Consider the following 14,050-nt stretch of genomic DNA (forward strand, 5'->3'; position numbering starts at 1 on the left):
CTCGTATACACACAATTACACACTTACATGCACACTTACACACACCTACACACACGCACGCACGCACGTACACACTTACATGCACACTGTCACACACACGCGTATAGACCAAATGGGTTGAACAGTTCCTCTGTCATTCAGACTAGGGTCTTTTAAAACATGGTCTGAGAAATAAGTAAAAACCTGCAAATATACATTATTCTCACGGCTTAGCAAGACTTTATATGATACTAACCTGTATCAGTAAGAGAGCGCAGTCAGGAAACAGCCCAATAGCTGCATGTAAGGGAGTGCCGCCATGTTTACAACAGCTGTTCACATTCGCTCCATGCTGTAGCAAAAGTTCCATTGAAATCCTTTGGCCTTTATATGCTGCCCAATACAGCGGTGTCTTCCCATAGTAATCCTTCCTGTCAACCAGCTCCTTATCTAGAGTACAATAATGGGTAGAAGAATCTGAGTACACTGAGCTCCAATATCAAACAAGGACAAAGCATATAATTGATATCAGTGTTTGATATCTAATTCCTCCATGAATTGCACAAATATAAAGCAAAGCCCAGGACAGTGCAATGCCACCTTACCTTCAGAAACCAATAAATAACTTCTCTTCAGGCTACACAATCCCTCCCCAACATGATTACAACATTAGTCTAGAGTAGACTGTAGCACTCTGGAACACTGTAAATAATTTTTTACACATAAAAAAAAAAATTGAAACAAGTTTGCATTGGGACCTCTAGTGACACATAATAGAAGGTAGGGTATTGTGTAAAGCTGTTTAGGAAACATTCATTTTAAAGAGACAGTCTAGTCAAAAATAAACTTTCATGATTCAGATAGGTAGGCTTATATGCTAATTTATTAGTCCTTGAAGGCCGTCTCTTATCTGAATGCATTTTTCATAACTAGAGGGTGTTAGTTCATGTATGCCATATAGATAACATTACGCTTACAGCCGTGGAGTTACCTAGGAGTCAGCATTGATTGGCTAAAATGCAAGTCTGTCAATAGAAGTGACATAAGGGGGCAGTCTGCAGAGGCTTAGATACAAGGTAATCACAGAGGTAAAAAGTGTATTAATATAACAGTGTTGGTTATGCAAAACTGGGGAATGGGTAATAAAGGGATTATCTATCTTTTTAAATAATAAAAATTATGGTGTAGACTGTCCCTTTAAACGGCTCTTGTTTTGAGTAAAATTATAACTTGTCCCACACTCCCTAAAGAGACCAGAGAGCAGATCCTATGTCCTGCAAATCAAATAGCCGGTTTAAGCTATTTTATGTAGCCTAAGTAGCTACCACAATTGGGCTTATTATTGGAAATAATGTTTTGTGGATTTGAGTTGCTTTGACATTTGAGTGGAGACCCATATGTGTGGAATACAGTTGGGCATCCACTCACAGTGCGTTTTTTTTCGAGTTTTGAATTTTAGGAATCTATTTTTCTATATAGGTTTGCTTTGGTTAATTTGCACTTTTTATATGCGTATGTGTTATAAACATATTTTTAGAGAACAGGTCTAACTCTATTTACATTATTTGTTTGTTGTATTATATTAACATGTCCAAGACTGAGCTCCTTCTTATCCCCTCCTCAAGCTCTACGCCGACTTGTGACTTCTCTATCCCTGTTGACGGCATCACCATTTCCCCATTGCCCCAAGTCCGCTGCCTCGGAGTTACACTTGACTCAAATCTATCCTTCGTCCCCATATCCAATCACTTTCTACATCCTGCCACAACCATCTACGCAATATTTCCAAGATTCGCCCTTTTCTGAGCACTAACACCACAAAGCTCAGAGCAGGCGGGCAGGGTTATGGAGCAGCGGTACCGCTGCTTCATAACTGCTGTTTCTGGCGAGTCTGCAGGCTCGCCAGAAACACGGGCCCTCAAGCTCCATCCGGAGCTTGATAAATGGACCCCCTCATCTCTACTGGGAAACATGTGGGCAGCTCAGTGATGTTTTGGTTTAATTTAAAGCCAGGGACACTAAACCCAAAAAAATTCTTTGATGATTCAGACAGTGAATACAATTTTAAACAACATTCTAATTTACTTCTATTATCTAATTTGCTTCATTCCTTAGATATCCTTTATTGAACAAATAGCAATGCACATGGGTGAGCCAATCACACGAGGCATCTATGTGCAGTAACCAGCAGCTACTGAGCCTATCTAGATATGCTTTTAAGCAAAGTATAACTAGAGAATGAAGCAACTTTCAAGTAAAATTGAAAGCTGTTTAAAATTGCATGCTCTTTCTAAATTATGAAAGAAAAAATTTGGGTTTCATGTCCCTTTAATGCCTCTGGCACTGGGTGCCTAGAATCTGTGCAGGGCACTATGAAATCAGAAGACTATCAAGGCATTCTGTAGTGAAACGTACTGCCTAGTGTCAGATAGCTGTGTCTCAGTCACAAGTCATGGGTCCTCCTGCAGGATAATGACCCGGAACACACTTCAAAAAAGGACCCAAGAATGGATGAGAAGAAAACATTGTACCGTTCCGAAGTGGCCTTCTGTGAGTCCAGATCTGAATCCCATCAAACATCTGTGGAAATATCTGAAACTCAAATTTGGAAAAAGGCTTCCATCAAACCTGAGAGAACTGGAGCACAGTTTGCTTAAGAAGAGTGGGTCAAAATCCCAGGCAAAACGTGTAGAGATCTTAGTCAGAGCTATAGAAAGCGCTTGATTGCAGTTATTGGGGCCAATTTATCAAAGTGCGAGCGGACATGATACAATGTAGCGTATCATGTCCGCCGCACATCGATAAATGCCGACAGCATACGCCTTTATCATTGCACAAGCAGTTGTGGTGAATTACTTGTGCAATACTGCCTCCTGCAGATTCGCGGCCAATCGGCCACTAGCAGGGGGTGCCAATCAGGCTGATCGTATAGGATCGGGTGGATTTATGTCCGCCACCTCAGAGCAGGTCTTTAGATCACTGTTTTATAACTTCTGTTTCCGGCGAGCTTGAAGGCTCGCGGGGAAACAGGGGCATCAGATCAAGCTCCATTCGGAGCTTGATAATTCGGCCCTATTGTCTCTAACTGTTGTGCTACGAAATATTAGGTTAAAAGTAGCAATATTTTTGTCTGTGACATTCTCATTTGATTTACTGTTTAAAGTAACATGTGAAGTCATAAATCAATAGTGATGGGAATAAACTATTCTATTACATTTGAAATAAAGAATGGTAGATACCAAATACATTTGTCAATTTTTACTTAGTACAGAGAAAATTGTGCTTTTTCTAAAAAAGAGTGGAAGGGTACCAATACTTTTGGCTATGTCTGTATATGTGCAACCACCAATCAGCAAATAGCCCCCAGAAGTGCTTTGCTGCTCCTGAACCTATTTAGATATGCTTTTAAAAAATAGATACCAATAAAACAAAGCAAATTAGATAATAGAAGTAAATTGGAAAGTTGTTTAAAATTACATGTTCTGGCACCTGGTGGAGGAGGAGCAAGGCTGTGATTGCTGAGCTTCCTCCTACAGTCTCACAGCACCTGGCGGTAGGAATTTCGCGCCTCCCCACTACCTGGGGTTGCTACCTGGACAGGTTTTAACATCTCCTCCGGTGCCGAGCAGTGGAAATCCAACCCACTGCCTGGATGCAGGAACAGCCATATAACTTGTCTACAGCTGTATTACTAAAATCTGAATATCACTAGAAACATTCTCTCCCCCTTGGGATTACCTGGTAATAAGACAAACCGTAGGGAGAAAGAGCAAAGAAAACGGCTTCAGATACCTGAACCCTCCTGACCCCAGTCAAGGCTAAACCGATTTGCCAATATCGAGCTGGAAGTAAAGACCTTGCCCTCCCTCTGCACCCACTTCAAGCTCAATAGTATACCGGTTATACTCACTGGCACTCTGCCAGAGGACGGAGGATTAGCGGTCTGTTGAAGGGGACGCTGCTGCCCCTGCCCGACTTGCGGTGATAGAACTGTCCCCTCCCCCACCGAGGCTGCGCGGGAGGAGGCAGTGAGAGGTTCGTTGGACGCTGAGAACAGCGCAAGCTCTGACATCGATTCCCGCAGGTCCTCTTCCTCGCTCTTCCCCCCCCTCTCCCACCGGTGCTGCGTGAGAGGGGGTGTGGGACTGGTCTCTCGCTGGAAGCATCAGTATACACCGGGTTGTCTGGAAGGAGGTATTCAAGTGCCTCCTCTCACTGATTTTTTCGCATTCCCTTCGCCTCTTCGTTTGTCATCGGAGGGACGACTGGGTAGCAGAGGAGAGGGTAAGTTGCACGGCATAGCCGGCTACACGGCGAAGATAATAGTAAAGTTAAAAGGTGAACACTGGGGAACACATAGCCAGGTCTAAAGACTGTGAACATTTTATCCTCAAATTGGAAACAATTATTACACAAGGCTACATTTGAAGGGGGAAATAAAGAAAGACTACCATAAGGGTCTAATAGCAGGTGGAATGTCCAAGGAAGTTATATGAAAGCAGGGGGAAAGTAAACACATTGAAGACGGACTAAGCTGAAATATAAACAACTATCTCAATTCCCCTTGCACTTAAATTCCATTGTAAAGAACCGGGACAGATGTAAGGTCGACCTTGTTTTTTACTTAAAAGGAGGAGAAAGGCTGGAAGGGAAAGGAAAGAGGTTAAATTACAAACACAACTAAGTTAGAATTGAGGCTATGTCCTGGTCATTTTTTTTTTTTCTTTTTGGCTCATTTGGCATTACTATACCTCTAAGTATTGAAATAATATGTAAGATTGTTGAAATGTTAAACATTTGTATTGGTAAACACCTTAATCAATGCTCTAAGGGTAAATTGTTCTAGTTTATTACCATACCTCTTAGAACCTATATGAGGAAATTTTTGTAAGAAGCTATACCTAGGTACTTAGAGAAAGGGGGAGGAGAGAGAAAGAATTTTTTTTTTTTTTCTCTCTCTCCTGGATTATAGATTAAGCATTATATACTATAGTAGAATCCCTATTTTACTATAATAACGACTTTATTCACTCGAAAAGAAAAGGGCAAAGTCATTTTACATAAATTTTGGTTATAACGAAGAGGCTGGAGGAGAGAATTCTCCTGCAGCCTCATCTCTCATATTTATAAATATAATTGTTTCTAAAATCTACGAATAGCTGGAGATAATTCTCATTATATTTTTTGCTATACTAACTCACATAACCCCCCCTCTTTATAGGAGTCTCTTTAGGACTACATTCCTAGGTGTCACACCCACAAATAACTTTATACAAATATAGGATAGGCTATATGTTATTCCTCCCTATCAAAACTCTAATGTAAGATGTAAAATACTGAAAGAGAGGAAGTATATTGTGTCTGGTTTGTGTGAAAACATACATATAGAATCATAACTTAAAAACCGAAAGAAGTTGATTGCAGAAGATTAGGCCGGACTCAGAGGAGTTGAGAAAGTTATATCCTTGTTGCCGCAATAAACTCACTTATCACGAATCACACTAAAATTCACCTCCTTACATAATCACTAATTTAACGCCCCACTATTAATCACCTCAATCCAATGTTCCCCCTCACCTCGGGCCTTGTAGCCCCCTTACACTTTATTCCCACCTTCCCCACTGGCACACCCTCACCGTCTTATTGATAACCGTTCACTACTACCACTCACACACTTCCCTTTCCCCTTCTCCCCACCTTCCCCCCCCCCCCTTTTTTTTTTTTTTTCTTTCCTTCTCCCTTCCGAGCACTCCTATAATTCACTTCACGCGGCACATGGATAAATATCTTTCCAATTCCCCAAAACATCCCTCCCCAAATATGACGGGAAGGCACAGAGATAAGAAGCTTAAGAATTTAGTAGAATCAGGTACTGAACAATCAAGTCCTAGTACTCTAACAAACATACCAGACAATCTCAATATGCAGGCCTTAGTGACCAACATTGCAGAAGCCTTAGCCCCTAAATTTGAAACTCTCAAATCTGAGGTCAAGCAGGATATCTCCTCTCTAACACAAGAGGTGCGGCAGTTTTCGAATAGACTCCAAGAAATGGAGCAAAGAGTATCGGATCTGGAAGATCAAACAATCACCCATAGTACTAAGATTGAGAATTCTGACAAAAAACTACAAAAAATTATGGACAGATTAGAAGACCTTGAAAACCGCTCACGACGGAACAATCTCAGAATAATCGGTCTCCCCGAAAATAAACAATTTGAAAATCTTGACTCTTTCATATCCGATACTCTTACTAAAGCCTTAAAGATCCCCTCCTCACATTCCCCAATCATAGTGGAACGAGCCCACAGAATAGGCCCCCCACGATCAGAAGGCAATAATAGTAGTAGAAACCGTCCGGTAATAGCTAGGCTACTTAATTACAAAGATAAAGATCTATTATTGCAGTATTCACGGAAAAACCAATATGATAGAGGGTAACAAAATTATGATTTTTTAAGATTTTTCGGCAGACACTGCCTCAAAAAGACGGGAATTAGCCCCGATCTGTTCAAAATTTATACAACAAGGCCACAGGTCGACTCTGATTTACCCATCAAAATTAAAAGTAGTATTAAACGGCATAACACATATTACAGAGGATGTTCAAATAGCTGAAAATCTCTAAAAATCCCTTACTGGATAGATTTAAGGGACAAGCTACGATTATTGGCCCTATATATGTGGTTGATAGGGTCATTTTGCTCTTATTTATTTTTTCGGTGTATTAAAATGGAAACAGGTTATGGTAGAGGTCAAGCTATGATTCTTGGCCTGATATACGTGGTTCAAAATGATTTTTTTGTTCTTTTTTCTTGTATTAAAATGAAAACAGGTTTATGGCGACAGCATTTTATGGGGAATTGGGTCCCCCCTCCATCCTTCCTCCCTGGTCCCTCCCCCCCCCCCTTTTTTTTTTTTTTTCCTTCCCTCTCTTTGTTTTTTTCTCTCCCCCTACACAATAGAGAAACATGACACAAAAATTTAAAATTGTATCATGGAACGTAGGGGGAATTTCACCCCCTATCAAACGTAAAGCAATCCTGTCACACCTTCGCAAAACTCAGACAGATATTGGTTTATTACAGGAAACACATCTAGATCAGGAGGAATCGTTAAAATTAAAAACATCATGGGTAAGAGAAGTTCTTATAGCCCCGAGTGTCGGGAAGAAGAGAGGAGTAGCAATACTCGTAGGCAAAAAACTCCAGGTGGAGATTTTGGACTCTGAGGCGGATCCCGGGGGGAGGTATATCCTGGCTAAGGTGAAAATAGACCAGGCAAAATATACAATTTGCAACATCTATGGCCCAAATAAAAGTGACCCTGAATTTTGGGACACGTTGCAGACAAAACTCCTTCTAAGGTCTGAAGGGCATTTAATCTTGGGGGGGGACTTCAATATGGCCCCCAAATGTCCCATTGATAGACTTAGGAAAAACACTAAATGTTTGAAACAGAAAAAAGATAATCTTGATTTTAAAATAATTAAAAAAATTAAACAGGTGCTCTCCTTGCGCGATATCTGGAGACATCAGAATCCCGATACTCAAGACTTCACTTGTCTATCTAAAGCGCACAAAACCTTATCCAGGATTGACCTGTTTTTAATTGGAGACCACCTAAGTCCTACAATGGTTAAATCCGAGATAATGCCTATCTTTCTGTCAGACCATGGGCCCATTTCACTGGAATTTAATTTTACCTATGGTAGACCAAAGAATCAGCGGTTCTTTTTTCCTTATTACCTTTACAATGATTTCAAATTTAAAGAGTGTCTTAAGAATAAATTTAGGGAGTACCTACAATTTAATAATAACTATATTAAACGGTCTGATATCTTCTGGGAAACTGCCAAGGCAGTCCTCAGAGGAGAAATTCTTGCATACTCTGCTATTCAAAATAAAAAAAAGGAAAGCAAGAGAGAAGGAAGTCTGTAGTTCTCTAATTAATTCCTATAATTCGTACTTACTGGAAGGAACACCATTAAATTGGGCAAGATACTTACGTGCTAAAGCTGCAAGAGATACCTTCTACCTAATGCAGGAAACTAATAATGACCTTAAGCTACAAGCCAAATTGTATAAATTTGGCAATAAGTCAGGTAAAATGTTAAATAGACTAATTAAGAACGAGAATAAAAAACCCAACATTGACAGACTCCAACATAACGGGGAATTTTTAACTAAGACAGAAGATATAACCAGGGTATTCCATCAGTACTTTCAACAACTTTACACTAGTAAAGAATTTGATATAAATAAAGCAACAGAATTCTGCAGTAAAATTAATTTTCCAACGGCCACAACTGAGGAGATTGCTAGACTCAATGCACCTGTTTCCCTAGAGGAAATTGGGGCAGTGGTCACTAAGCTTCCTCTAAACAAGGTGGCTGGTCCGGATGGATTACCCAATGAGTTTTACAAAATCTTAGTATCGGAGATAGCACCATATTTAGGTAATCTTTACAATGACATCTTTATTAAGCATAAACAGGTTACGCCTTCCTTCGCGTCTTCATTTACTACTTTGATCTTAAAAGATGGGAAGGACCCTACATGCAAAGGGTCTTATAGACCTATTGCATTATTAAACTCGGACTATAAAATTATCGCGTCTATTTTAGCAAAAAGACTTCAATCTATCCTAATCAAAGTAATCCATCCGGACCAAGCAGGCTTTATCAATAATCGTAATTCCTCAGCAAAAATTAGAGAATTACTAGCTACAATGGAATATATACAAAGAACATCCCCACAAGGGGCGGGGAGAGTGGACCCCCCTGACATGGCCATTGTATCAATTGATGCGGAAAAAGCTTTCGACTTAGTAATTCATAGGCACCTAATTTTCTCTCTAACAAAATTTGGGATTGAGGGGAATTTTCCTAAATTGGTAGAAAACCTATACACCCATTCATTTACAAATCTGATTATTAACAACGAGATTTCTTCTTCAATTGCATTGCAGAGGGGCACTCGTCAGGGCTGTCCTCTCTCCCCGCTCCTATTCGATCTAGCTATAGAACCACTAGCAATTAAGATTAGGTCCTCGTTAGAAGGCATAAAAATTCAAAATTATGAAATGAAAATTGGATTATATGCAGATGATCTACTCATATATCTTTCTAATACAGCAAAAAACATTCCTAAACTTCTGCATATTACTGGCCATTTTGGGATTTTCTCAGGCTACAAAGTGAATCCTATAAAATCCGAGATAATTTGGCTTAGGAAAAATAAAGCCAGTATAACAGATATACCCTTTAAAGTGATAACAGAATTCATGAACTACTTAGGAATTAAAATCCCACTGAATCTAAAAGATCTTTATAAAATAAATATAACTCCAATGTTAGCATACATTAAAGAAAAGCTTAAAACTTGGCAATCCTTACCCTTGTCAATCTCTGGTCGCACTGCTCTATTTAAGATGGTTCTGCTTCCAAAATTGCTTTACATCTTGCAGAATGTTCCATTAATTTTGTATGAGAAAGATTTACGGTCACTAAACTCGTCAATTGGACAGTTTATTTGGCAAGGAAAAAGAGCTAAGATTGCCTTCTCTAAATTAGTAGCACCTAGAGAGATGGGAGGCTTCGCTCTTCCAAACCTAAGATTTTATAACCTCTGTTTTTTAGTCCGTATAGTAGCTGACTGGCTCGCTAAAAAGAACTATGTTACAAATATTGACCTAGAATCTAATATATGTGAACCTTATGCATTACAGGCTTTACCACACATGGATCCTAAATATCTTCCATTAAATATTAAGGAACTTAAATTTATCTGGAACCCAATTAAAGCCTGGCTTAGACTAACTAAACTTTTATCAATAAACCCTAAAGCATCAAAATTTCTTCCTTTAATTAGAAACCCGAATTTCCAACCAGGCCTAGACTCAACCGTCTTCAATAGATGGCATAATAATGGATTAGATAAAGTTATTTATTTTATAGATCAAGATAGAAAATGCGTCAAATCCTTTACACAATTGAAAGAGGAATATACCTTGACAAATAAAGATTTTTTTGCTTATCTACAGATAAGACACTACATTACAGAATTAATACATAAGGTTGGCTGGACCTGGTCCTTAGGCAAAGTGGAATCTTGGCTTACAATAATCAAAGAGTCCTCTATGTCCATCTCTCCATGTTATTATTTACTGACCCTTAGTAAAGCGACCCCGTTAGGGGAGAATCTAGTCACAAGTTGGAATAATATAATTCCACATAATAATATAGAAATTAAAACTATTCAACTCTCTCTGAATAAAGTATTAAAAACAACTCTTTCCTCTAACTGGCGAGATGCCCATTTGAAACTTCTCCATAGGGCGTACTTTACCCCGGAGAGAGGCCTCAGAGTCCGAAATTCTGAATTTAGTAAATGTCCTAGATGCTCATATATAGCTGCGGATATAATACATATGTTCTGGTCCTGCCCCGGGATAGGAAATGTCTGGAGGAAGCTGGAATATTGGCTTAAGATAGTACTCAAAATTGAACCGGTAACACTCTCCCTGTTTCAGATCATATTTTGTCTGAGGCCTGGAGAGGAGCGTCAGCCTAATGAATTATTAGTCAACTTATCTATTCTTGCTACCAGATACTTGATATGCAAGAAGTGGAAAATGAGGGCGACGCCAACTATCCCAGAAATTAGGAACCACCTAAAGAAACAATGTATCTTAGAACAAAGAAATGCCAATATAGACAATGAATGCGACATAAAGAAATGTTTTCATAAATGGGCGCCCTTCATTAAGATCTTCCCTGAAAGAGAAATTGAATACCTGATATATCCATTTAGGAATTCGGAGTTAGTATTATTAGGTATATGGTGATCAGAGGCAATTCTGTGTAAGCTGCAACTGATTACCTGGCCACCTCTCCCCCCCCCCTTTTTTTTCTTTTTTTTTTTCTGTTGATTGCGATGGTTAATGAGATGGAACCGGGAGGGAGGGGAGGGGGGGGCAAATTTAAAAAACCCCAACATTGAGTTACTATGACAGACCGGTTAGCTCAGTCATGTAGATATATGATATGTAATATACATTATTTTTTCTTTCTTGTTTTCTCTTGGGATATCATCTTATATTGGTGGACTGTATTATCATGTTGCTTTGCATTATTACTGATGTTGTACTCACTGTTGGATAAAATAAAATAATAAAAAAAAATAAATAATTACATGTTCTATCAGAATCATGAAATAAAGTTTTTGGGTTCCATGTTTAAGTTCTACTGCCGCATGATGTTTGCAGAAAACATCCTCTAAAGAGCATTGGCATTAAACTGACTGCAGCTATTATAGGTGTATCCTAAACACACATCATAGGAAAAGCTGCTCCTTTGCCTTAATGTTGGAAGTAGTGGACCCCACACAAATTACCTTTAAAAATAAAATAAAAAATAAAAGCTAAAATCATTTTAAAATGATGAATACTACAAATTGTAATGATTTATATTGTGCATAACAGGCTGCTTAGAGATTCTTTTATTACAACAATGAGACAGACTTGTTATGTCTCTTTAAATTTGACTTTCATCGCCCTTTAGCTGATACTGTCTAGCATGTTCAGTTTACTATATGAATGTTTCTTTACGCAATCAATTGACTCAATCAGTTACCTAGGGGGATGAAGATCTGGGATAAAATACGATGTCAGTTTATCTTAAAGGGACATTCCGGACAAAATTTAAATGCACACAGATGAATTACATCTTTGAATAGAAACAGATTTGCAATATACTGTACATGTATTGGCAAAAATGCTTCTAGTAAAAAGTATCACTGTTTTAGCGTTACCCTTTTTCTCTGCACGTGCATGTGAAGCATAGCTACATATTCTCAGTGCACCAGCATTTGAAATACTACAGCTGCTCAGCCCACAAGTGGAGTTTGTATTATGTCAGCAATTAACAAATTGAGTCATTACCAGATGGTACAAGCACCTTAGGCTCTCTGAGTGCATGGTGCATACTTAGATACACTTTGGAAACAGCTATAACGTTTATTAGAAGCATTTTTGCTAATACATGTATATTACAAAAATGCTTCTATTGAAAACTGAAATGCATCCAATTTAAGCTGGAATGTCCCTTTAACAAATACAAGTAGCTTTGAGATGTTATGTCACCTTTAAGCCTGTTGACTGCCTTGTTATTTAAAGGGGCAGTAAACCTAGCAAATAATGTTATGTAATTCTGCACATAGTGCAGAATTATATAACATTAGCTTAGCGCCAGATTTCTAAAGCAAAGGATTAGAGAGATATTTTATAACTAAAATTGAATTTTACAGAACGCCGCTCCAGGCTTTACTGAGCGGGTCTGTTTTTTTCTTCTAAGCGCATTGCGGGCACGCTGTCTAGTAAGACAAGTCTGGAGCACTACATGACAGGAAATAGTGCCATCTAGTGCTCTTTCAAATGTAGTGCTGCAGACACGTGCACGCTCCTGAGCTTACATCCCTGCTTTTCAACAAAGGATAATAAGAAAACAAAGAAAAGTTTATAACAGACGTTGTTTAAAATTGTGTGCTCTATCTGAATCATGAAAGTTTAATTTTTACTTTGCTGTCCCTTTAACCACTGTATTGCAAAATATTTGCACTGTTTTGCAGCACAGGGACATATCTCTTGAAAAGCAATTATAATAAATAATGAAAGTACAATTGGGAGAATTATGGGCAATTCAATTTTGAGTTTAATTTCCCTTTAAACCAAGAGATTATTTTTTAGTGAATGGTCAGGCTAGATTAATCGGACTATGAAAATATAGAACCTGAATAATGCCTCACTTAATCACTAATCTAATTAAAACAACTACATAGAAAACTGTGATTTTTAACAAACATATTGTTTCTAATTTGACAAGACATTACAGAATTCCCTCCCCCACACTAATCTTTAAAGGGACGGTCTACACTAAAATTGTTATTGCTTAAAAAGATAGATAGCGCCTTTACTACCCATTCCCCAGCTTTGCACAACCAACATTGTTATATTAATATACTTTATAACATTTAAACCTCTAAATTCCTGCCTGTTTCTAAGCCATTAAAGTCAGCCTCTTATCACATGCTATTTTATTAGCTTTTCACAACAGGAGACTACTAGTTCATGTGGGCCATATAGATAACATTGTGCTCACGCCCGTGGGTAGTGGATGACACGAAAGGGATTATCTTTCTTTTTAAACAATAACATTTTTGAGTTGACTGTCCCTTTAAGACAGGCTAAAAACAAAGACATTCAATAACTTTGTGAGCAAACCTGATGTACTCAGCAGCATGCGCAGTTTCTCGGTATTGCCTCTGCTCGCCTCATAGTGGATATCCGTCCATTTGTAATTGTAACTGGGAGCCACTTGATAATGTCTCACCTGTGTCTTGGTGCAGGGAGCTCGGGATAAAGAACTAATGTAAAAACCCATTTGTCTCATGGGGAGAAATCTTCAGAAAGTACCATCTACCTGCGTGACAAAGCACAGAACTGCAAAATAGGCTGGATTATAAAAACATCTATTGTCATTAAAATCAAATGAATAACATAGGATTGTGTGCATATATGTATATGTGCGTCCTATATCTGACATTAAGCACTACATACAAGTTATACCTTAAAAAAAAACACATTTAAAACTGCAATTTTATTATCAAAATGTGCACGGCTTTACATTCCGGGGGCATACACCTTGAAAAGCATCTTCAATATGTTTATCTTATATCTTTTGCTTTGGTTTGTAAGGGACAGATATAAATTAGATACTGCAGTTAACTGTTAACTCTTAAAGGGACACTGAACCCAAATTTTTTCTTTTTGTAATTCAGAAAGAGCATGCAATTTTAAGCAACTTTCTAATTTACTCCTATTATCAATTTTTCTTCGTTCTCTTGCTATCATTATTTGAAAATGAAGGCATCTAAGCTTTTTTTTGGTTTCAGTACTCTGGACAGCACTTTTTAATTGGTGGATGAATTTATCCACCAATCAGCAAGGACAACCCAGGTTGTTCATCAAAAATGGGCCGGCATCTAAACTTACATTCTTGCATTTCAAATAA

General features: G+C 38.4%; 1 protein-coding gene across 1 annotated transcript; it reads right to left on the reverse strand.

The window, feature by feature from the left end:
* Nucleotides 1-220: 220 nt before the first annotated feature.
* On the reverse strand, nt 221-13,439 carry LOC128636347 (ankyrin repeat domain-containing protein 23-like). Its single transcript, XM_053689373.1, has 2 exons — nt 13,261-13,439; nt 221-429 (listed from the first exon to the last, which is right to left on the reverse strand). The coding sequence occupies exons 1-2, from the start codon at nt 13,427-13,429 to the stop codon at nt 221-223; spliced, it is 378 nt and encodes a 125-aa protein (XP_053545348.1). The 5' UTR covers nt 13,430-13,439.
* Nucleotides 13,440-14,050: the final 611 nt, after the last annotated feature.

This window comes from Bombina bombina, chromosome 7 (assembly GCF_027579735.1).
Source record: "Bombina bombina isolate aBomBom1 chromosome 7, aBomBom1.pri, whole genome shotgun sequence".
NCBI lineage: Eukaryota > Metazoa > Chordata > Amphibia > Anura > Bombinatoridae > Bombina > Bombina bombina.